Source organism: Sander vitreus, chromosome 12, assembly GCF_031162955.1.
Source record: "Sander vitreus isolate 19-12246 chromosome 12, sanVit1, whole genome shotgun sequence".
NCBI classification, from domain to species: Eukaryota; Metazoa; Chordata; class Actinopteri; order Perciformes; family Percidae; genus Sander; species Sander vitreus.
In genome coordinates, this window is record NC_135866.1 from 27,005,296 (window position 1) to 27,030,347 (window position 25,052).

Sequence of the window (25,052 nt, forward strand, 5' to 3'; positions counted from 1 at the left end):
TCCCCTTAAGGCGACGTTGCAATAGTGTTGGGTTGATATTGCACCACCTACCATACATACACAACTCCCTGAAAGAGTTAGAATGCAAATTGTCTGTGTTTCAACAGCTTGGTGACCAACAACCGTTAATCATTGAGTTAGAAACCACGCTGTGACCCTTTTGTTCTTTACAGATACTGACCTATGCAGACTTATTGGTTGCATAATATCTTTAAAACAATAAATACTTACTATATTAATTTACAATTATTATAGAGAGATATGTAAGACCAGGGATGTCAAACTCAATTTCACTGAGGGCCACACTGGAAAATAAGAATCACATGAAGGGCCAGACGTGTTTAGTTTATTCACATGCTTTTATTTCATCGAAAAAGTCAAGCATCTTTTACATGTCTCATATAGCCTTCTCACTTACAGTTTGGTCAACATAAATCCCCTAAAAAGTAACTTAGCCATCAAGAAAAAAGTAAAAACGTCCGAAAAACGTGACAAAACATTGAAAAAGCTACAAAATCTAGGTAGGCCAAAATGTACTGTGAACCTAAAATGAAATGCGGGCCGGATCAAAATCTGCGAGGGGCCGGATTTGGCCCGCGGGCCTTGAGTTTGACACTTGTGTTAGACATTGCTTGCCTGGCATGCTACCTCTTTTTTAAATAATTGTTCATTTCTTACACTGCACTCACTGTAACTTTTCTTCTTGTATTTCATACCTGTCTTGTTCTATTCCAGCTGCTATTACATTCTCTTTAAGAATGTTATGAATTGTTTTTAAACTGCTCTTTAATGTTTTATGTAAAGCACTTTGAAATGCCTTGTTGCCGAAATGTACTGTACAAATGAAGCTGCCTTGCCATACACTGCATCACATCACATTTAAAGAGACCCTTCATTTTCACATTTACCCTTTCATTGTGAAAGTATCACATATACTGTAGGTATATGTGATACCTTCAGATATCACAAGTGAAAACAACAATTTCACAAACATGAATTTCACGTGTGCGTTTTTTTTATAACCTGTTTGTTTGTTTGTTTACACTCTCCTTTCTAAAGGTGTGCACATGCAAGATCAAGATTTCATTTGATCAGACTGCTTTAACAGACTGGGAGACATTTGATTCGTTACTATCGTCTGTCGATGGGATGTGATGCAAATAGATTTGATGAAATCTCTAAGTAAATCAACAGCTTCCTGTGTCCACACAGGCAACTGAAGCTATGAAGCAGCCCGTCTCTGTTGCCCTGCTGTCTACACTTAAATCTAAATCTGATGTTGGGTAGACCTTTATATCACAGCAGACATTTTGACTTGTCAAACACAAGGTCTCGCAAATAAGCTTACTAAAACTTAAATTGGGTGTCAGTAGCTCAGTCCGTAGGGCTCCGCAGGTTTGGGACCTGAGGGTTGCTGGTAAAGTCCCCCCCCCCAAACCGCTCCAAACTGCTCCAAACTGCTCAGTGCACACACCCCCAAAACCGCTCGGTGCACCTGTCCGCAGCCCACTGACTCTGACATCTCTCCATTAGTGCACGTAAAGGACTTGAGCATGTATGTTTTTTTCTGCAAATTTGGGATAGTTTGATCATGATTGCTTAACAAACACAAGCACATGTTTATTTCCATGGCTACTAGGTCATTAATTATATAAAATAAAAATCTACAATAGCCATATATTACATAGCAGCTCTGCCATGAAGTAGCGGGGCATCTTTTCAGAGTGACAGGGCTCCTCTTGCATCTCCTCGGTGTAGAGATCCATCCAGCCAACTGATCTGGTATTCAGCACCTTAACTTCTCTTTAAACGGATGGAGAAATCTGCGAGGAGATCTAGAGAGAGCACACACACATTTGGATGGCTGGAGAACAGCCATAGGTTACAGTTACATCAGTGCTGGTACTGTGAATGGATAAAGTGGGTCAGAGAAATCCAGCCAATCCAGAAAGAGTGGATGTCTTATATGCTCTGTCAGCAGGGGGTGCAAGAGAGCTGTTGGACAAAGTGAGAGATGTGAGTCAGGAGGCCTGTTGCACACCTGTCACCACACAGAAACCCAGAAAACACACTCACACATACGCACGTCCCAACAAATCATTTCTTACAAATTAAATAAACTAAAATGAGTATTTCTCAATTTCAGTTGTTTTTGTTTATTTTTTATTGATAATAAAATTGGCTGCTTGGACTAAAACTTTGGCGCAACAGCTATTTGAGTGCAAGCCATACACACAGAACAGAAATGAGAAACGGTGTGAAAAACACAATTCTGTCATTAAACAACCTGTTGAGCAAAATGCTCCACAGTTCAATTTGACAAACGATGCACGAATTCTGACTTTCAACTCGTGGCTCAAATAGGCCTACATTTTTCACATTGGCCTTAATTACCTTCTGTAGTGCTGGAAAGAGTGCAGAAGTTAAGTGTTTCTTAGAATGTGTATCTGCAAGCACAAAAAGTCCATTGGAACCATATTACAGTTGGTTGTTAATACAGTGACTGTGACTACTAGGCAGGAATATCTTTCAAACCTCTTGTTGCAGCTACATCTTGTAACATGCTTCCCTTCGTTGCTGCCTTTTCTGTAAAGGAAACTCAGGAGGAAACAGGAGAGGCTGATGCATTTCCTGTCAAAGCCTTGCGAAGATAGAAAACATAAATCTATGGACTTTTTTTATTTGATAATAGCCTGCAGGACCCTCACCTGAAATTCAGACAGTAGAGACCATTCTGCTCAACCACCCAGGCCCAGACACTTTTTTCCAGCTAATTTCCCTTTACACCTTTCTCCATTTCCCTGTGGAAACGTCTCTCTGCCCTTTGCCCCTACAAATACTCCACTCCACCCTTATCCATCACCAAGCAGATAGTGAGTGCACAAGGTGATTGGCCTGTGCTGCTTTAAGGGCTCATAACGCAACAGGTTGCTTACCTGCAAACAACAGTAGGAATGTGTGCATTCTGCCTGTGGTCTCTTTAGTTTCTGTGTTACATCACAGTTCATAGGATCCTTGTGAATCTCTATTTGTCTGGAGCCTGAGGTGCAAATATAAATGCTGTGGTGGACCCTTACCCTATTTCAGCTTTTTCTGAAATTTTATAAACGGGTCAATTATTTCATTAATGGAGAAAATCATTGGCAAAATAATTGTAAAAACAAAATTAATTTAATTAGCAAATTAACAAAACAAATTAATTAGCTTGCTATAATTGTCACAGTATGATAAAGTGTGCATTCTATTAAAAAGAATAAACACCTTATCTTTCCCAAAACCAAACTGAGATGTGAGTCAGCTCTTTCTGTATCTCCAAGGCCCTCTTTTCAGAACGTAGTTTTGGCACAAACTGATATATCACCTTAAATTATGTGAATTTTTCAGCATGTTAGGAAGGTTTGTATAAACCAAACGAGATTGTTATTTCCCTCTTTTTTTCTTTCCTTTTGGCTAGCGGATCATTGTACACAACATTACTCCTAACCAAAACAAAAATGGTCCAATTTTACTTCTCTACCTTTGTCTCTCTCCCCACCCCTCCATACCCTCCTCTCTCATGCCTGTATCTAAAGTCATAATCATATACACACCATCCATATGGTTCGTTCCGCCGGACATACAATAGACGGTGCCCTACCCTGCCTAAAGGATATTTACACCAAATGCTGCAAGAAAAAGGCTATAGAGAATGTCTCCCAAGGAGACATCACATTTTCTCCATGCAAATTGAACATAGGATACAGGATTGCTATACTAATGGTATTTGTAATTCCCCCAAATCAACCTGTACAGGGAGCCAGTAGCAGTTTTTAACATTACAGTTTACTTGTAGGTGAAAGCACATATCTACCCACCACAAACACCCACACACAACCATCATGCAAATTACATTCCATTCAGGTGATTAAATCACCTCTCATGCCCAAAAACAGGTCAATTACAAAGCTCCCCTCAATCACTCAACCATACATACAATATGTGAGAACAGCACACACGCACACACACACAAACACACGCTGGGGGCTGGGTGGTCTGTGAGCTGACCAAATATGAGATAGATAACCAAATGGTCAGTTCTCTGCTGGCGGCCGTGTGTGTGGATAGTTTTGCAGCTGGTTGTGAATGTTGTAATAGTGCAAACACATTTACAAATATTGGGGGGGGACATATCCCCTGCATCCCCCCTGAAACCAACGCCTATGCTAAGGCCTATGCTACAATGGTGTCATCTGCATGTTTGTATTGTCTGGTTGAGTGAAAAGATGCCTGAAATGGACCATTGATTACTTCAATGGACCAAATATAATAACCATACACTGTAAAAATAGTGGACGTAGCATCCATGACGTCACCCATTGGTGTGTGGACTGACATTTTTGAAGCCTCGAGTTTGGCAATACGGGCGTCGCCATTTTGTTTTTTTGCAACTGGATGTGACGATTTTTTTTTACAAGAGAAGGTGGAGCTGGGGAAGATGACACGGCCAAGCCAGTGTTGTTTATGGTTGCAATGGCGCTGTGCTAAGCTAAACGCTAAAAAGGGAAAGTTAAACGCGGACCTCTGGCAACTACTGCTGCCATTCATCTATCCCGGAAGTTAACAGCTAACTCTAGCTGTAGCTAGCTACCTTGGTTGCCAGAACATTTTTAGGCCACTAAATGTTCCAATTGACTTTGATAAAATGAAAACACACAGTGAGAAGAGTCACATTTTTAGAAGAAAACACTGAGAACACCCAAAAACAAATTCAGCTCTATTTTAATGTACACGGGGCCATGGTTAGCAACTTTAAGCCTCTGTCCTGACTGACATGGCGGTGTGTAGCCACGGCCCTAAAGTATCTCCTGCTTTATCGTCTAATTTAAATAATAATAATAATAAATCAAGTGAGAAGTAGGGTAATCACTTGGTGTTAGCTCACGTGAACCAGCGGACCAGATATTCAGGGATAGGCTGACATCACCATTCAAACATCAAATGAATCAAAATCATATCCTGGCAGCCAGCATTAGCCAACTTCAAAGAAAAGAAATCAAAGAAAATGGCTGTAGGTACTTCTCCAGGGGAAGAATACATAGAGAAAGTTGATTGGGTGAATTAGCATGAACAACAGCAGATTATGGTTGTGAGATGCCTTTCTCATGGAAGATATTTTGAAATGTCATAGTGGAGGTGTAAATCATAAAATTAATTACGCCTATGGATACATTTTCATTTTGCTGCTCCTGTTTCAATGTCCTGTTATTGTGCATGGACCTTTGAATACTACTCAAAGTATGTGCAGTTGAATGGCCTACTAGGCCTCCTTTTTTGTTTGTCTCGCAGTCCTCTGTTTGTTTGTTTTTTTAAACTTTTTTTAAAGATTAGCCTATTTTTTGGGGCATTTTAGGATTTATTTTATAGGACAGCTTAACTCATAAGAGAGAGAGAGAGGGGGAATGACACGCAGCAAAGGGCCACTGTGTTGAGGAGTAAACACCCATGGGTGTGAGCTCTACCAGGTGAGCTACCCAGGCGCCCCAGTCCTCTGTTTTTTAATATTGTAAAATGGCCCATACATTTGAAATCTCTGGCAAGTTGCAATACTAGTCAGAAACACTTTTGTCATGCAATTCTGACTATGGCCATATGTCATTGTCTTTTAATGTAAAGCACTTTAGGTTTACGTGTAGCCTAATAAAAGATGCTTTATAAATAAAATTGCCATTGTGAATTCTGTAGCCTATTATATAGCCGATGCCAGGGGATCTACCATCTTGCCACGTTCCAGAGGAGCGGAGAGGGCGGGCCAAAGATAAAACTACACACGGTTGAATCTGAATGCGCGACGCCTCTCGAAGTCAATTGGTCTGACAGTTCCCCTGTCCCGCCTACCTTTGTGTGGCAAGTCATGTCATTGGTTTAGAGAGCTGTCAGTCTTAATGTTGAACGGAGGGGTTTTGGGTTTTATCAGACGGGAGAAGAAATTTTGATTTCTTTTCACTGCTGGAAGTACACCCTCTCGGCCGCTCCAGTCGCTCAACCAGCACAGCTGCCATAGATTCGCCATGGCTTCAAAGAAAAACGCTAAAGTGCACGTAAAACCCAAAGGTGCGTTGCTGCTTTTCTTTCTGTCCCATTCTATCATGAGCTGCAGTGGTGGGATGTTGCGTTGCAGCCTTCAGTTTTCACTGGCAGGCCTTTCAAAGTTAATCGGGTGACGAGCTGTTATTTCATTCAGGGCCCTAGTCCTGGCTAGCTAGCTTAAATGTTGTCGACGTGTTAGCTGCCCCGTGCAAATGAGTTGGTTTAACCGTACTTAAACTAGGGTTTGGAGCATGTAAACACCGTTTATTTAAGCACAGTCTTCCTCCTATTAATACGCTAACACGGCAACACTGTAACGTTACTATTTGTCTCTTACACACAGGGCTTCCGACGTCGCTACACATTAACGTTATAGTTACTAACGTTCGACTCTGCCTTCAGTTGGCAAATATAATTATATCCGACTCAACAGATCCAATGTAACTGCTCATTGCTTGTAACACCACGTCATGTTTTAAACAGCATTGTTGCACTAAAATATGGCCTTTTAGGTATTCACCAGCTGTGTATCCATTGCCCAGGCTGGTTGGCCATGGCGACTCATGGGATTACAGTGGAGCATCGACTCGCACGGGAGAAATAACCTTAGCGGGTTTATAGCTTTTTCCAGAGTCCTGCCTGCAGGCCCCTTAGCTTAGCCAGAAATATAGGCATGTTCGTGGCCAGCTTATTTGGTTAGAGACGAGTTGGACCAGCATTGCAAGTATGTGTGTACCTCGGGGCGCAAAGCACCCCGCCCCCAACTTAGTCTAGTCACTCTTCCAAGTGCTCACGTGTCAATATGAGAAGCCGGGGGTGGGATTATACGTGGCTCTTGGGGGTCTCTGTTAGTACCCGGACCCCATAGTGAATTCATATCCATAGCTCTGTTGTTGTATTGGCTCTTGGAGAGAGCGTTGCGCGGCTCCGTTAAAATATCGTGTAGTGCCACTTGAATGTTTAATTGCATGGCACGCATCCAACGTAAAAAAAACCTCCAAAATCAAACTCAGCATGTTGGCGGTTTATTCCCCAAATGGTCTAATGCTGTCGACAAAGATAAATTGTAAAAATCTACCGCTTAGGTAGTATACGCCGACTTTACTTACAGTCTCACCAGGCAGTGGTAACTTTAACCTTCAGCCCCATGCTGACATGTGGCTGTATGGGTAGATGAGCATGAGCCTATGTTGTGTGTTGATACAAACTATTATGCGAGTGCGTCAAAACTTTGCGTACACTTCGTCCTCTGCCGACTGCACAGGAAGTCCCCTTATAGTACATTTGAATAGGGTGATATCCTGAGAGTTACCACAGAAATCTAATAAACCTTAAAAATATAGAATATATATATTTTAATAAACGGTCGTCTGCATTTGTTGCTACTGTAATGCAGCTCTACACACCGATTTGCTGATGAATAAGAGCTGAACATGTTGGAAAGAAAAATGTAAATGCAGCTTCAATATTGCTTTTTGACTGATTGCAGCTTGATCTGCAGAGTTCATAATGTCTTATGTTGTAGCAGATCAAAGTGCACAGCTATGGTTAAAAAAGTCCAGGGAACAAAATGTTCAGTTTTTTTTTTCTCCTTACCCCACCCACCACAGCCCCTATGCATGCTGTATGGTTAAACAGTCTATGGTGGTGATTACTATGAAGCCAGCAGCATGTACAAAGGTTTTGATATATGAAGGAAGACTGGTCTTAGAATGAACACACTCATTTTGCAGCACTAGATGAGATGTATTAAAGTAAACTTGTTTTTATTAAAAAGCCCATATTCATTCAATTGATGGACATCTATGGCCTAATGTTTTATTCTTTTCAAAGGGGAAAAATGCTACAACAGCACTTTTTCAGAAACAGTATTTTTTTTTTTTTATGAAGTGTGTGTATATCTATCTTACATACATACACACACACACACACACACACACACACACACACACACACACACACACGGATAATGACAGGTAGTTGCATACTGTATCAGTGACAAGTGTATCCATGTAGGTTATAAGTATAGTTTGTTATTACAGAGTGCAGCTTTAAAAGATGCAGACTGGATTGTGTGACACATTGGAATGAGAGGATGTTTAACAGAAGTATGTGAGAGCCATGTCAAATGTGGATGCTTCAACACCGAGATGGGGGAAGTGTCCTTTTAACTTTGGTCCATCACTGGTCAGGAACTTGTCTTCCTTAAGGATGTTTCAGCAAGTGATTCCTTGCTATAGGTAAACAATCAAAGTGAGGTGTTCTGGAGCAATAGTGGGTTAACTCTAGAGATTTCAGCCAAGGACCCCTCACAAGAAAGAGAATATACCGGGAGGGGGACCCCCTCATCTTTGTCCCTTGGAATACTTTGACATGGCCTATTTTTTACACTTTTTAGTGATGTGACGGAACAACACAAGGCAAATGTATTAGAAAGAAATTATAAATGTATTTAACATATTTTCAGATTCTAAGAGTTATAGATATGACTAAACCACAACTTTGCCTGTATTTAGTTGAGTTACATCATATGATCAAACGCTGTAAAGTGGCATATCAAATATTGACTTTGGCTCTCGGTCAAGCTTTATAGGAGAGTGCAAACAGGTAGGGCGTGTGTTTTGAACATCCCACTAAACAGTTTAGAGGCATTCAGTCTGAAATATCTCCAGTTGTGCTGATCTTATTGTTGGTTAAATCCGTGTTCTGTGAGAATACACAAGGCAGGGGGTAACTTTTTGTCATGATTAGTCAATTTATCTTGATATATTTGCACTTTCCTTTCTTATATCTCATAGTTCACCCAGTTACCTTTTTGTTGTCATGCACTCTTTTTATTTTTCTACATTATGTATAATTTCAATCCCTCAGGCCTCCTCCTCCCCTCTCCAAAGGGCTGGGAGTTGCTGACGTATGCAGTTGAAAGGGTAAAAGCCTGTTCCTCTGGAACTGATGTGTGATGCAGTGTTGTGTTCTTTGCATGTGCAGAGTGTGTTCTTAACTAAATCCTTTTTAGATGGAAATATCACCATGTTTTGGGTTCGTGCTGCATCATGCTGTCTGCTGGTGAATTAAACCTTACAGCACAAGTTCAAATATATGTAAAACAGTAACCTCCTTAAAAACAGATTCTAGTGATCAGACCGATATTTACGATTACTGGTGTTAGAATTTTTGGACAATGTGACATACTGGATACAATTGTTGTCAAGCTTTACAGGGGAAACAAGTTTCCAGCTGTCATCTCATCCCAGCCTTGTTTGCTATGCAGATCTTACAGAAAAGGCCACAGTATTTGGAAAACGGACAGGGGATCTCTGATGCATCCCAGGAATAGGAGGCCTCAGAATAGGATATTTTTTTTCCTGTATTTTTAAATGCTTAGCTTTAGAGGTGTCACGATTCTCCACAACCACAAGCCGACTTTCAATTTTAAAGTCAGGATTCCATTACATTTTCATATTTAAACTTTTCAAATTTCAACAGGGACAACAATGCCACAATACGAGCCATAAGCTGGCAGAAGGGTACTTTGCAACAACAGTTTGAGTGTCTCAAATTTAACGATTATTATATTATTTTAAGGAGCCGATATAAATGCACCATGGAGTCTCGTCGGAGACCACGTGCTTTACCTTCGTGGTTTGCTTACATAACTCGCAGGGAAGGCAAAATGTTGCCACCCTGGTGATTTCGGGGAAGCAGGAGGATTTTTCAGTTCTGTTGTTGCTCTGTTATCTCTGACTCTGGCAGTGGTATCTTGCAAAGTGCTGCTGCAGGCTACCGGTAAGCTAACAATACCCTGTGTCTTAAGCTGCATGCTACTAGCCGGTAAGCTACGCTGTGTCTGTTGTTGTTCATTGGAGTACAGGGTTGGAGAGAGCAAATCGCCCATCTTGCTCTTTATTTTGATAGTTGAAATCAAAAGATCGTTTTGATTGATTTAATCAAAATAGTGACACCCCTATTTAGCATTTGAACACTGTGTTGCAAGATGTAAATCCAGTGTACAAATAGGATTGATAGACATTTTTCTAGTAATCTGGACAAAAGTGTGGCATTTCGTTAGTGTATTATTCAGCATTGTAGCAGAATATGTTGGACGTGTCCAGGTCGATTTTCTTTGCTTTAGTGAAATCCTTAAAGAAAACACACTCAGTCCTTATTTAGGCTACGATACCTGCCAGCATATCAGAAACCAGTGTTTTCTGTTGCTATGTTACAGTACAATCTTATATCAGAAACATAATTGCAAGTCTAGTCTACCAAGTTTGTGATAAATTAAAATGTCTGTTGTTGGAAAAGGGTTTGGATTTGTGAGCTTTTAACAAGCTGAAGCTACTGTGCTACGTTTGACCAGCATGTTTGTTTAATAAGCTTGCCACTAGCTCAACAAACGGCTCTAGCTAATACAAGTGACTCTCTGGGGATTTGTCACAACAAAGCCAGGCACAGGATTTGTTTCCTGCCTTTTTTGTTGTGACCAGATCACAGCCTCCATCATCGGAATGTACTGTGCACCGTTACAGATCCTGGTGCCATGAAATTGAATCAGTAAAGTGCAGCACTAAAGGAGTGAATGTAGTTGGAGGATTTTGCTGAGCTGTTCCTCACAATCAGAAATGTACCTGCTTGGTGTCAGGAGACCTTTAACATATTGATTACATCAACATGGCCTTAAAGGCCCTTAAAGTGTGTTGAAGACATTTCTCAAATAGAGAACTTCTCCTGGGCCTCATTTCTCCAAAGCAGCTGTTTTTAAAGTTGGTTAAGGTTTAGAGGTGGGCATTAAAGGACTAGTGTGCAGGATTTAGGAGGATCTATTAGCAGAAACGGAATTTAATATTTAGAATTGGGATGCTAATTTAGAGTTATTTTCTGACCGATCGCTGACCTTTGTTAACTGATCATTAACCGCAACGGAGTTCCAGTTCACCTGTCCAGGAGGCTTGGACTTACTTTCCGCGTTCTGTGGACCGCTGCGGATTTGGACCGATTGCACAGCCACGATGTTCCGCGCATTGTCGTGGACACAAGCAGCCATTTTCGTGAAACCGCTTGTGCGACAGACACAAGTCCACAGCAGTCCGCCGCGTGTATGTCTGAGCATGTCTCCACCGTACCTACCTGCGAAGTTGTCAGCCGTGTGTCTGCCTTTGCATACTCCTTGTGTAGGACATCCGATTCAACCTGCTAGCCTTCATCGAAACAAGTGGCATTTGTCACTTGGCTCTCTGCAGTGAGCGCCGTCCAGCAGAGAGCCACGAGCAGAAAAACGCAACTTGCTAAGTTAACTAGCAGTTAACAACTATATTGTGTAGCCTATTTTTGTTTTAATAATATTGTTTTTAACTGATAGTAAGTATTTGACGGATGAATACTGTCGGTTAAACGGTTAATCATTAACATCCGTAATTTATTATGTTTTCATTAATATATAATCACCTGAAACTAAGAATTGTGTTTTCGTTAGCTTAGAGTGAGCCCTTCACATCTACATAGGGAGCAGGTCCACTTCCACAGAGCCCACCATGTTGCCATGTTTCTACAATAGCCCAGCACGGACAAACCAAATTCTGACTTTTAAAGTTTTGACATTACCTGAAGGGCCGCTGTAGGTTTTTCTACACACTTGGAAAAGGAGCGGTAAGGGGAGGGGTTTTCAGTCTGTTGCAATCTGCAACCTCACTGTTAGATGCACTCAATTCTACACACTGCTCATTTAAGTCCATTGTCAAAGCTTACTGAATGTGAGTGAGGTGTCAAGGCATAAAAACCTGTATCTGTGTGTACACACATGAAAATGCACGCCCATCAAAAGCCAGAGGGAAGAGAAGGAGGTTCTTACATAAGACTTGAAACCAGCTACTCAGTTTGAACAATGTACTGATCTTCACAGAGAATAGACTGAGCAGAGAGAATTTTCCATTTGTTTAGAAAAGAATTAGCTGCTGTGGTCCTATAAGAATGAAGTGTATAGAGGAAGAGAGTGGTATGTTGTTGCATGGTTTTTATGTTTGCTGCACAACAGTTTGGTTTTGGTGTGTGCGTGTGTGTAACATTTTCTTTGCATTGTCTTGTCTGTGAGATATGTCCATATTAGATTGTGCCAGTATCGGTTTGTAATGGTACTCTGTAGGGCTGCAACTGACAATTGATTTATTGTCCATTACTTTTGAGAATTAGTTTGGTCTATAAAATGTCCAAGATGACGTCCTCAAATTGTTTTGTCCACAATTTTCCCACATGTTTCTATTCACCTATTTTGTGCTCATTAGAAAAGCTGACTGTAAACTACAGTATTTGTAGGGGTGGTACGGTTCACAAAACCTTCGGTTCGTATCACGGTTTTCGGGTCACAGTTTTCGGTTCTGTATGGTTCTTGTTATTTTTTCTTTTAATCTTTAACACTCCAGAAATATACTTCAGCATATGATATATAGCTAAAATTAGCATATTGAATGCATGTTGCACAATACATGCACACAGTGGCAGTTCTATCTATTTTATTTCTGCTGTCATCATAGGTAACATGAAATCCAAAATGTTCCCACACACCAGACTATATACGACGCTGGCGCATCCTCCAACTCCGGGCAGCCTTCCTCATCTCTCCCACTTGACATTTCTGCACCTGACGTGACCTGCAGCAGCAGCACTCCACACTCCACTTGAGGAGCGGTCGGCTCGGCGCCTCTCAAAATCTGACGAAAATCTTTTAAACTGACTTTTGTCGATCAAAAAAACAGACCGATTCAGCAACTGTATGACCTATTTCTCGCTTAAAATGTTGTCAGAAACACGTTTCGGTGAACTATTTTCGTAAAATACAAGATCGTATTCACAACGAGACGCCATTAGAGTCTGTTTTGAAATTAGGGATCCGCAAGAACCGCGTGACGCGTTCGTCCAATCAGCTGCCATGTGTTGCGTTCGTCACGCTCATCCCCCTCGTCGTTTCCAGTAAGTGTTTTAACATAGGTGTATAAAGTGGGCACTACAGCAGTAAGTGGTTAGTGCACATTAACAGTGTACTGACGAACCGTGCGACGCACACACACACTCCGAACCGAGACAAGCGAACCGAGCGGTTCGGTTGTTTTTTTCATGAACCGTACCACCCCTAAGTATTTGATAAAACTTCCTCAATTGCACAAAATGTTTTTTATGCTCACTTGAGGAGGTTTTTGCCTTTGTCAAGTAGTTGATTTGCTAAATGGGATATGAAAACGTATGATGTAAAAACAAAAACATAAAACTCAGAGGACTGATCAGTAGAGGTGTGACAAGTTCTCTTCCCACAAGATCTCATGAGATTAAAACGTTATATTTCTCAATTAAAAGTTGTCTTGCGATATCGGTAGCCTACACAAGTGCAGAATTACGTCGGTTCTACACAGGACCAAGTCACGTTAAATCAATCCGTACCAAGTTACGGTACCTGAGGTCGCAAAAGCTTCTTTGTCCTCGCTACATGTTTCACAGAGAGCGGGGCTCAGCTCCGACACACACACGCACGCACGCAGTGGTGCGGTGCAGACGGAGAGAAAGTTACGCCACCTCTGCAGGTGTTAAAGTCACAGTGAGACACGGCAAAGTGGACACAAGTGTGGTTAAGCTTTTCAAAACTTCACGCAGACAGCGTTTGCTGCAAAATTATATAATGGCGAGATCGCCGTGCAGTTGAACGTTACCCTTCCGAGACAGACGGGTGTTCTCTATTGCCCTGGTGACTGACTGACAGGCTGGAGGTTGAAGGGCAAGTCATGTTTTTCTTTTGTACCTTTTTAGCAACAAGGCCATTTAAAGTGGTTTACATAAAACATTAAAGAGCAATTAAAAATGGTCATGAAAAGAAAACTGCTAAAAAATTATAATAAAATAAAAGTTATAGTGCACTGTAAGAAATTAATAATTATTTGATTAATAGGTTGTAGGCACGGGTTTGGGAGGAGAGGCGGGCGCCACAGTTATTAGGTCTGAAGAGGTTAGTTGTACCGGAGAGAAGCCATTTGAGTTTAAAATGGTGTTAAAATCTTGTCTCGTTCTCATGAACCCAATCTCGTGTCTTGTCTCATGAGCAGAGTTTCTTGTCACACCCTTACTAATCAGCTGTTTTCCGCTGGCAGCGTCTTCTCTGATATTTCCATAACGTGCCTTTGTCTCCGTACAGCATATAACATGGCCAATACTTGACATAAAAGAACAATTATAACTTGCTCAATTGAATTAAATTCCTGAAGACCTCTTAATGTTTCTCTTGTAGATCCGGCCAGGGCGTTTTGTCCAGTTCGCAACCTCTACTACTTCTACTCTTGTTTACTGCAGCCGTGTTGCTAGCCCTCACATGGTCAAACATTGAGTTTCAGCGCCGCAGCTAGGCCTACACACCATAGACTGTATATAAAGATGGGCGACATGTCTCTACTTCCTCCCACTGTACAAAAGTGAAGCCAAAGTATCCCAGATACGAGGGCCGTTATCTTGTAATTTTGGAGCCAATCTCTGCACTGTAGTGATCGGGTGGTGGAGCTGCAGTATCAAAGTCCTGCCAACACGACCAATCGCGAGTCAATCACAGCTGTCAATCATACTTTTCACCCGGTTTTTATAGCATCAAATGACCAATAAAAACCAAACGTCATAAAAATTAACACTTAAACAAATCAGTGTGATAAGAACTACTGAAAATGACAACATTTTTGGGAAAAATGTATTTGTACTTAGATTATTTATTTTTTTGACCCAGAGGGGCTGTGACCTATACTGCATCCAGCCACCAGGGGGCGATCCAGATGTTTTTGCTTCACTTATACAGTCTTTGCATCAACCCCTGTCAAATATTTTTTTCCCAAAAAGATGGGTTTTTATTGTCATTTTAGGTAGTTCTTATCATGCTGATATTTGTTCAAATGCAAAATGAAGGTGGAACCCTGTTTTTGTTGTCTCCGTTGGTGACACACAGGGTAACAAAGTGGACTTCTATTTGTTATGTAAATGTACTTAAATTTGACTGTAAAATCTTTCAGATCAGGAAGATGAGAGCGGGCGGGCCTTTCAAGCTGTCAGTGCAGTCAGCCTGTTGTTCCCTCTGTCTGTGTGTCAGGCCCAGCTGGTCTAACAACACTATATATAGCTGTGTTTGACCTCCAGAGCCATATCAGGCTCAGAAAAAAATGACAGAGAGCAAGGAGAACTGACATATGAGCAAGAGTAGAAAGCCAGTAGAGAAAGAGGGGAGGGACAGAAAGAGACTGAGAGGAGGCAAGACCAGGAGGCAGAGATACCCTTCCCCCTTAGCTCGGACTGTAGGCTTTCTTTGTGGCCAGTTAACCTGTTATTTGGTTAGTTGGCAAGCCAGGCCGTCACTTGGCAGGGATGGGTGATCCAGCGACCCCGGTCGAGTCCGTCACAACTCCTGTTGTCACAGCAATCCCCACGGTGATAGCTGGGGAAATGCAAGGTGAGGAAAGCCTACGTTCAATGGCTACTGACGAGATAGCTGAGAAGGACAAAGGAGGGAGTGTGGAGGTCATCGGTTGGGCCTGCTTGTTTGGTTGCAGGGTAAAGGATTAAGTGAGGAATTGAGCAAAAAAGTTGACATCTTGCAGGACTGAAAGCAGGTATAGTGTCTTGAGCTCCCATTTTCAAAAGGTTTTTTTTTTTTTTTTCCCCTTGTCCTGGAGCCACGATCTGGTGTATTTGTTTTCTGTCTTGTTAGCTTGGTGGGTGTTGTCTCAGTAGTGCAAAAACTAACACTAAACTGTGAACACGCTATATTAGGGATACACCGATCTGACTGGGCTCCACCGATACCGAGTACACATCCAATACTGCTGTTTAATTAATAAGCTGTATGACCCACTGTGTTGCAGTAACTGGAATCATTCATTTATGTGAAAGGCAACATCAGGCTTGGCTTGAACATACAACATGGAACAAATGCATAGATATAAATTGGCACCATCAACCTGGAACATCTTTAAAATTAACAGGAAATTCTTCAAGTGTAAACATTTTAAATGCAGCAACAAATTGGACAAAACTTAAATAGGAATTCAAATTCCAGTGTAGCTGTTTCAGCCAGTATTGGCCTGATAGTGTTATAATATTTTGATGGGAATATGTAAACAACATGGTTGTTTTTAAAAGATTCCTAAGTTTGGAGAGCCAGGTCATTTAAGTATTTTAACTTCAAATAATACCTGTAATACATTCCTCATGCTTCCAGCTGGTCATAGTATCTTTGACCCACATTCATGTCCACTTTTAGATAAATTTTTTTTAATGCAACATACCTTCCAGAAGCTTCAGTATTTGTGCTAAACTAGGCTGACCACTGAACAGACAAATCTCTGCAATAGAAGTGCAGAAACAAAGCTGATATTGATATCCTCAGCTGACTCGGCAAACGGGGATTCTTATAAATATTGGAGACTTTTAGAGGCGTGGGGGTAATTACATTTCTTCAGTGTATTTTGAGCTGTACAATTGATCTAGAAAAGTCTCTCACTCAAACTTTGATCTCAATATATTGACTTTAAAGCTCAAGCTAGGGTGTCAATGGATTTTGTAATGATAAATGTTTGTTCAGAGGTAACACTCTCTCTGTCTGTGCAGATTGAGCGTTCGACTGTATATTTTAATATACAGCTTTCTATGTGAGTACTTTGAACTGTGCTCTTTGAGTGTGTGTCTGAGTTTGACATGGCACCATGTAACATACTTCAACACCTGTTCATTCTCTCTGCCACTATTCAGCCCATCATGCATTGTGGGTTGTTGGCACCCATGGAATAGCTTCTTGGATAATCTTTTTCTCTGTTTCCATCTCCTGGCTCATTTCCACGGAGCCAGTTCTGAGGGATTAGTGCAGATACTGCAGATGACATGATTCCTAGCAGATTGGCCCAGATTGTAGTGTAAAAAAAATATAACATTTCATACTATCTTAATGGGAACGTATCATGACACACACACACACACACACACACACACACACATTGTGTTAACATGTGTGTTTGTGTTTCTTAAGATATACATTACTTCAAGTCCATAATGTCAGATTTTGTTTATTCTTTCTGGGAAATCAAAAACGACGCATGTTAATGACTTGGTAGACTCTTGAGCTCTGGTTTTTAATTTGCATTCGCAATACTGACATTAACTGTAATAGCTCTACATCTGGCGGTTAACCAGACTAAAAGGTTAGACTTAAAGACAACTGTTCCGTAAAAGCTGTCCAGATGAAACTCACACCTTTGTTTATGTTCCACCTGTGTTAATTACAGTTGATATTAGCCTTCCGAAGAGTGTACTGAACATTCCTTACTAAATGCTTCAGGATGAATTCATATACAATTATACTCCCAGAACAAAGTCACAACTAAGTAGTATGGTTTCAATTGTGCAGTCAGTGTATGTACTGTTGTCAAAAGGTGGACTTGATATCCCACAGTTGAAGAGGTTTATTAGGTTTTAAAGTGCATGGGGGTTGGAATAATTGGTATTACTTTGTTCCTTACTAAGGTATGTGATGAAACTGTAACATTGGCTGCCACCTTCTCAAAGTCCAACCATTGACAAAATTGCTGGTTATGCAACAAACAATGTGGTTGAGTGATGCATTGCATTTGCTGTGATTGGTCTTTGCTGTTCTTTTATAGACTTTACATCATTATTTAAATGTACAGCATGACTTTAGAGTGTGGAAAAAGATGCCTCCAAGGAAACCTGTCAAGTGTGAACATGACATCATATACTGTCTTTGGGTTGCAGATGTTAATAAAGCCCAATCAGCCAATAAGAATGGGAAGAAGGCAGACTCTGGGTCCAGCAGCGGCAGCTTCTTCACCTGGTTCATTGTGCTGGCCCTGCTGGGTGTCTGGACATCTGTAGCCGTGGTTTACTTCGACCTGGTCGACTATCAGGGAGTCGTTGGTAAGTACTTGTTGCAACACAAATACATTTTAAATTAATCAAAATGGTTGCAGATTATTGAGTCAAATGAAGTGAACGTCACTTCATTTTAATTAATAATTTGAGCATATAAACTGCAGAGCTTATAGAACATCACTTTTGTCCACTTTTTTTTTATTGTAAAGTGTTTTTTGTTAAGATGGTTACTAGGGCTTGGTTAAAATAATCGATTATTTTGATTAAAATTGATCTTTGTTTATGTGATCTGACATTGATTCAATCTTTTAATATGTGCCTTTTCACCATGGATGTATAAGTAAAAGTACTTTAAACAAACTCTTTGGGGGTCAACTGTTAATGTAAACATTAACCTGTTGCATTATAAAAGATATTTGAGGGTTGCTTCTTGCTTGGACAATTTTACAACAGAAATTCTGAGAATCTTTATTTTTAATTTTTTTTATATCCTAATATAAAATTGGTTTTGTGACAGAAATTTCCCTAACCTAATTGAGATTGAGTCGGAACACTAATCAAATCAAGATCTTGTGAATCAGGATTGAATCAATGGCAATACCCAGCCCTAATGGTTACATTTCTGACGCTGCCACTTCCTGAAAAACACATCTCGTTGGTCTGTAGCATGTGGACGACGGCTGGGACTCACCAGAGGCCCCACAATGCTTGTCACGATACGATATTATTGTGACTTCAAACCCATTGTGATATTCTGCGATTATTACCTTTTTTTTCAACATCAAATTATGTCCTCAAAGGACCGTTTTTATCTAAAAAGATACATTTCTCACTAGAAGAAAACAAACTCAACTGCACAATCTAGTGGACTTAGAAAGCAGTTTCTTTATTATTTTAGTACCAAAACATTAAGTTCTCATGTGCAAGTCATATAATGAAAGATTGATACTTGGTGTCCAGGTATCGATATGGTGTTGCTACGGAAAATGTTGCGATACTATGCTGTATTGATTTCTGATTTATTTATTTTTTTTACCCCCGTGGACCGATTTATACTGCGAATACCCCTTTAAATCTATCTTCTTTAATGATTTGTACTGTCAGATGCATGTCTGTGTTATCTTTGACCACAGTAAACTGCACCCTTAATGATTATTGTTGAACATTCTTGTCTGTGTATTACTCAATTATTTATGCTTGAACTATGAATCTCTTCTGTCTTTCTTAATCTGCCTTTTGCTCCAATATGTATGTTTTGTGTTTGCATGCAGACAAGGCTAAGGGCATACAAATTAACCTGTCTGAGGCCTTGCAAGGTAAAAATCACAAGGCATATTTCTCTTACATCCTGTATTAACAGTAATGGCTGTCTTGTGGTGTTGTTGTTGTGTACTCAAGATATTTTCGTCACTCTCTTACCCACTCTTCTCAGAGCCCTGAATCTAAAACAATCAACTACCATGAATGGGTTTGTAGTAAAGTATGCTGCACACAGGTCATTCAGTTGTGTTTAAGAAGGGTCAGTGTATTTATAAACTAACCCCTTCGGACAAACATGTGATTTCTCAACATGTACATTGTGCACTACTTGTGACCCAATGAAGAGACAACATTTTGGCCACTTTTTTGGTACATACGTCTAACCTTCATGTTATGACAAAGTTTTAATAGAGCCATTAACTAAAGGTAGAAAAAAGGTAAATACAAAGTTTCTTACAATCAAAATGAGATATTAACAACATGCTTACTGCATTTTTAGTATTTAGAAAGACAAAAATCAATGTTCTGTTTCATAAAGCTTAGAAGAATCCCATAAATCCACTCCCAAATATTGTCACAAATTGAAAAGTTTGAAATAGAATACTTGTTGTCTTACATGGTCTTCATCTTCTTTTTGTAATATATCAGACAGAAAAAGTAGAGACATTTAAAGATATCGATCAAGGATAGAATTCAAAAATATAATCAAGTAATGTAAAAATGTCATAACAGCCTCCTTGTTAAATTAAGTGCTGTTCAGCTGGACTGTGTGACGACTCTACTGCATTGATTTGTAACAGACCGTTCCTCCGTTGTCTCAGCTGGTTTTAGATTCATGGCTTCTGTCTAACCTCATGGCCATCCCGTTCTCTGTGGTTATGTTATGGCGCTTACCCACTGCTAGTACCAGCTCTACTCGGCTCAGCCGCGGTGCCCCGTCCTTTTTCCATTGCAGATTTAGTTCCGCCTCATGCGTGAGGCGAGCGTGGCTGGTCGTCATAGCGACGCTGTTGTTTTTGATTCTCGGCATGTGGCTGTTTGCCAGAAGACGTTTTGTTTCAAAAGGAGGCAAAAAAAAAAAAAAAACACAGCTGGCTAAACTATTTAAAAATGGCAGGTTTGTTCAGGACATCCCCGCCTGTCGCTAGCAATGATGACGCAGTGATGAATGACGATTCTCTCCGACCAGTCGGTAGTCTGCAGGTTTTCACGTCACCTTTTGGTATCACCTCAGCTCGCTTTGAACCTCGACTAAAAAAAAAACAACCTTTTTTTTCATAATGGAAAAGCAAAAAAGGCGAGGGCGAGTCGAGCAGGTACCATTTAATGGAAAAACGCCATTACTCTGTAGATGGCAGACACAAACCCAGCAGCTTTGATACTACCTAAACCTAGGACACAAGTTGAATGGCTCCTCCAAGTGTTCGTTATTGTCTATAAAACAAACGCCAAATATTGTTTTTCGGTTTGGTAATAGACATCCTAGCTAAAACGGTTGCCATTTCCATTACCCACCGTATCCCATATTCCCTTACATTTAAAGGAATTCACCAAGCTTTTAGCCGATTTGTAACCTTGGCAGAGAGACACAAAATGAATTTGTTTTTATGAAGAATCCTTTTGCTCATGCTAACTGCTAACTATGATGAGAGACATAAGCTTGGTGCATGTCTTTAAGTGTCTGTCTGTGGCTAATGATGCATGTAAATGTACGAATGTCAATGCTTCAGTGTAGTTCCTGTGATAACAAACAAGAAGTCTAAATGTGTGTTTGTTACTGCTCTAGGTAAACTGGTGGCATATGATACAGACGGCGATGGTGATTTTGATGTCGAGGATGCTAAAGTTCTGCTAGGCAAGTTGATTTATCTCTAATTTACAACTAATTTTAGTGTTTACTATCAGTGTCTTGCAAAAAGGAAAACAAAGGGAATCTATATGTCTATTGTGGCAAACATCTGAAAATCTTCACTGCATTACTTGGGACTAGGTACATGATTTCCCAGTCATGATGCAGTCAGAACTGATTTTGTTTTGAGTTTGAGCATTTCTGCAGGCCACTGATAGTGTTTTGTGTTTGTTAATTACATTAAATGGCAATTTGGGTTTATTTTGCATGACTGACAATTGTACAGCTGACTGTTACCATAGAGACAATCTCAATGAAAACGGCAGAAAAGCTGAGCTCCCCAAACACTTATGACCTTATGTGAATGTCTGTGTTTTCTTAACTAGCTTGTAATACAAAATAAACTATTTTAATGTCCCCACATTAATCGATTATCCTCGCTCGTCCCCGACTTTGGCTGCTTAAAGTAGAGCCAGTGAGTTGATTGCGATTGTGGAGATTTTGATGTAGCGGCAACGCTGATCATTTAGCTGTGCTGCTGTATGCATATAAGGAAACGCCGAAAGTGTGCCTGTAGCAGCATCCTTGTAAGTAATTAACTCTGAATAACTAGAGAACATAAAAAGCTGCCCTTATTGACAAATAATAAATTGGTTGCTCATGCTTTTAGCCATCCTCACGAAAACTAGCTTAGAACATAAGCACGACGCACATGTTTATGTCCATTAAGTTTCACCATCCAATTAGTTCAGCTTTAAGGAACGTACACGTGACGCACGTTTACGTCTGTTACGCTTCATTGTAAATGGACTGTATTTATACAGCGCTTTTCTAGTCTTAACAACCACTCAAAACACTTTTACATAGTACAGGAACCATTCACACACATTCATACACTGTGGCCGCTGCTGCCGTACAAGGTGCCACCTGCTCATCAGATAAACATTCACACACATTTACACTCCGATGGCATCGGGAGCAATTCTGGGTTCAGTGTCTTGCCCAAGGACACTCGACATGGAACTGCAGGGCCAGGGATCGAACCACCGACCTTCCCATTGGTAGGCGACCGATCTACCAACTAAGCCACAGTCGCCGACCATCCAATTGGTTCAGCTGCAGTTACAGGCAATCGTAATGTTGAAATATTGGGAATAACATTTCCGAGTGATTTTTTTTTTTTTTTTTTTCTGCATTGAGACATGATCTTTCAAGAGAGAATCGCGATGCATCTTAGAATTTATCTTTTCCCCCAATCTTGAGTGCTTCATAGTAGGGCTATAACGAACCAATGGTGTGTTATGACCAGTTATTAAAGGATGACATTCATCAGGATCAGGGGTTGGTTTGATTTAACTTTCTCTTTTTTTTTGGGGGCATTTTCAGTATTTATGATAGGACAACAGAATGAAAAGGGAGAGAGAGGGGGAAATGACATGCAGCAAAGGGCCGCAGTCCAACCCGGGCCCGCTGCGTCGAGAAGTAAACCCCTATATATGGGCGCCCACTCTACCAACTGAGCTATCTGGGCGCCCTTGATTTACCTTTTTAATTATAATAATATTAAAACAACTTAAAAGCAACAGTTCTCTTAACTGTGCCACTCTTCTATAGAAATGTTGTGTTTTTTTTTCTCCTGTTTTGATATTGTTAAGATGATACCCGCTATGTTGTAGCGGTATCGTTTTTGGAACATTTCTATGTGATGCTCAAAGCATTCAAGACAGCTGGAGCTTGATAGGAAAGTGTAGTTTTTCTGGTATTGCCCATTTGATGTCCGCTGCATGTTGCATGGTTTATGCAGGATCAGCTTCAATTATTTTATTCCATCTTGTTTATTTAACTCCCAAACATACTGAATGGTGTTACTCTAGTTTTGACATGTTGGACCACAGCTGTATGCAAATGGCTTAATTGCAACAGAAGAGTCAACATTTTGAACTTGGCATGACAATTTGCCCTGCGTAGAATCTCAAAGAACCTGAACATTGTTTTGTACCTCTTAATATGTTGTGCCCAGTAAAGTGGTTGCCTTTCTCTGGCTCTGAAATGAGACTGACGGGGATGAGAATCACAAGTTACAGTTTGTCCTTGTTAACGTGTTTTTTACATGGAGGCTAGTGAGGATCAAAAGCAGACTATTTGTTCTTGTCTGAATCTTTGGATGGACACTTGTACTAAATGTGATTCTACAGGAAACGCAATGCTTTTTTGCAATATTCAGAATGCTTACCATTTTGCTCTTCAAGTTGGGAGTGTGTAATTCAGTTAGCCTTTAAAACACAGCCGCTTCAATACATTTGTTAGATAATATTATATTACAGGGATCTCTGTTGATTTGTGTTTGTTGCTCTGTTCTGGTGGTTGATAATGAGTGTGCCTGCAATGCACCACGACGTAGTTGCCCCTTTTAGGTTTAATATTGGAAATCCCTCTAGTGTCACGTCTAACAACCACATGCTTGAGTAGTGGAGTAAATATTAGAAATGGACTGAATTTGAGGGTTTAAATATTTAAATATAATTTGAATATAAATAAGAATTAATGAAATTCGTGTGGTATTATTATAGAGTAAGATTTTTATTTTTTATAGAACCCCAGGAGCTATGCGTATTAAAACACACTTTAATGGCTGAAAAAAAAATTCAACTGTGCAGTGCAACATGATTTATCATTGAAACATTTTCAACACACTTAGTAGTTTACAATAACACCTTTTTTTTTCGTGAAAGTATTATCAGAATACTCTTTGTCCCACTGGCTTTCTGTCTGCTCCCAAATTCTTGTCCTCCACCATAATAAATCAAGCTTCAGTTCTCATTTTTCTGTATTTAACTCTTGTCTATGATTCTAAGGCTGTCTCCACATGATAAGGATTGTGAGCTGAACTAATTTTTAGGCGCAGAGTCAGTGCACAGAGCTCAGCTCAAAACTGATTAGTTATTATATGATTTTATAAACCAGAAGTTTAAAATCGTGGCTCAAGCTGGCACAAGGTGATTTTGTTGATCATGTGTAGACAGCCAGACTCCAGCTGCTTATGATAAAGCCTTAGTAGTTCCCTCGCTGCCTAACATACGCTTAAAACTTCTCTTACCTTCTCCTTGTTTCTTCCCTCCTCATTCCTCCTCTGCTCTTAATCATCTTTTATTCTTTCATTACATCGCTTCTCTCCATTTGATTTCACCTTTCTCTCTTCCTGCCTTTTTTATTAGTTTTTTTTCCCCCACCATCTTCCCTTCTCACTTCCACATGTTGCACTCCCAAACTTTATCTTCCATCCACCCATGCCCCCCCCCACCTCCCCTCTTGTTTGCGTAGGCCTGACCAGTGAGGGCGATGGTCAGGGTGAATCCGAGATTCTGGATTGGTTAGAAGAAGTGGAGGAGGGCAGCTCTGATTGGTTAAACGGTTTCTTCACTTTCCTGTACGGTCTGATAAACCCCCTGGAGCCCCTGGAGGAGGACGAACGCAGTGTCTCAGGAGGACTCGTGGAGGCACAGGAGGAGGAGGACGAGGAGGAGGAGGATGAGGGAAGGTTCGGAAAAAGAGGAGCGGATGATGATGGAAATCAGGGGCAAAAGATCGTCATAGTTGGCCTCCATAACCAATAGCCTCTGGCCAACTTCAGCAGCCCAATTATCCTCTTAATACACTTGTTTTCGACTGAAGGCCTCAACATCCAACAGCCCATGCTACAGTGTTGCGCAAAATTTTGCGGGTTTTGGTAACTTAAACGATCCAGTAGCTTTGGGTATAAATATCTCCGGTCTAAACTTGTGTTGAAGGCCCCACCCACCCGAGGTTTCACCAACTGGAATCCCAAAATATTGTCAAACTCGACAAACGAGCTCCATTCTTGTATCAGCGGAATCTTGTTTTCTATGATGTTGATTCTGTGCTGGGATATGGACAGAATACTCAGGAACACTTTTAGAAGTCCTCTGAAATGTTTATTTTAGAATCTATTACCATTAGGTTC

The 25,052-nt window shown here is 40.5% G+C and overlaps 1 protein-coding gene across 5 annotated transcripts in view; it reads left to right on the plus strand.

Moving 5' to 3' along the window:
- The first annotated feature begins 5,922 nt into the window (after positions 1-5,922).
- Positions 5,923-25,052, plus strand: part of LOC144527091 (uncharacterized) — a 34,414-nt gene continuing 15,284 nt past the window's right edge. The window contains exons 1-4 of one of the 5 annotated variants that reach the window (XM_078264962.1): positions 5,923-6,090; positions 17,845-18,006; positions 19,233-19,277; positions 21,008-21,076. In XM_078264962.1, coding sequence (XP_078121088.1) covers positions 6,048-6,090; positions 17,845-18,006; positions 19,233-19,277; positions 21,008-21,076 — 319 coding nt within the window. In that variant the 5' untranslated portion in view covers positions 5,923-6,047. Of the gene's footprint in view, positions 6,091-15,334; positions 15,530-17,844; positions 18,007-19,232; positions 19,278-21,007; positions 21,077-25,052 lie in introns of those variants that run through there. The other 4 variants (XM_078264961.1, XM_078264960.1, XM_078264964.1 and 1 more) reach the window with 4 other exon arrangements.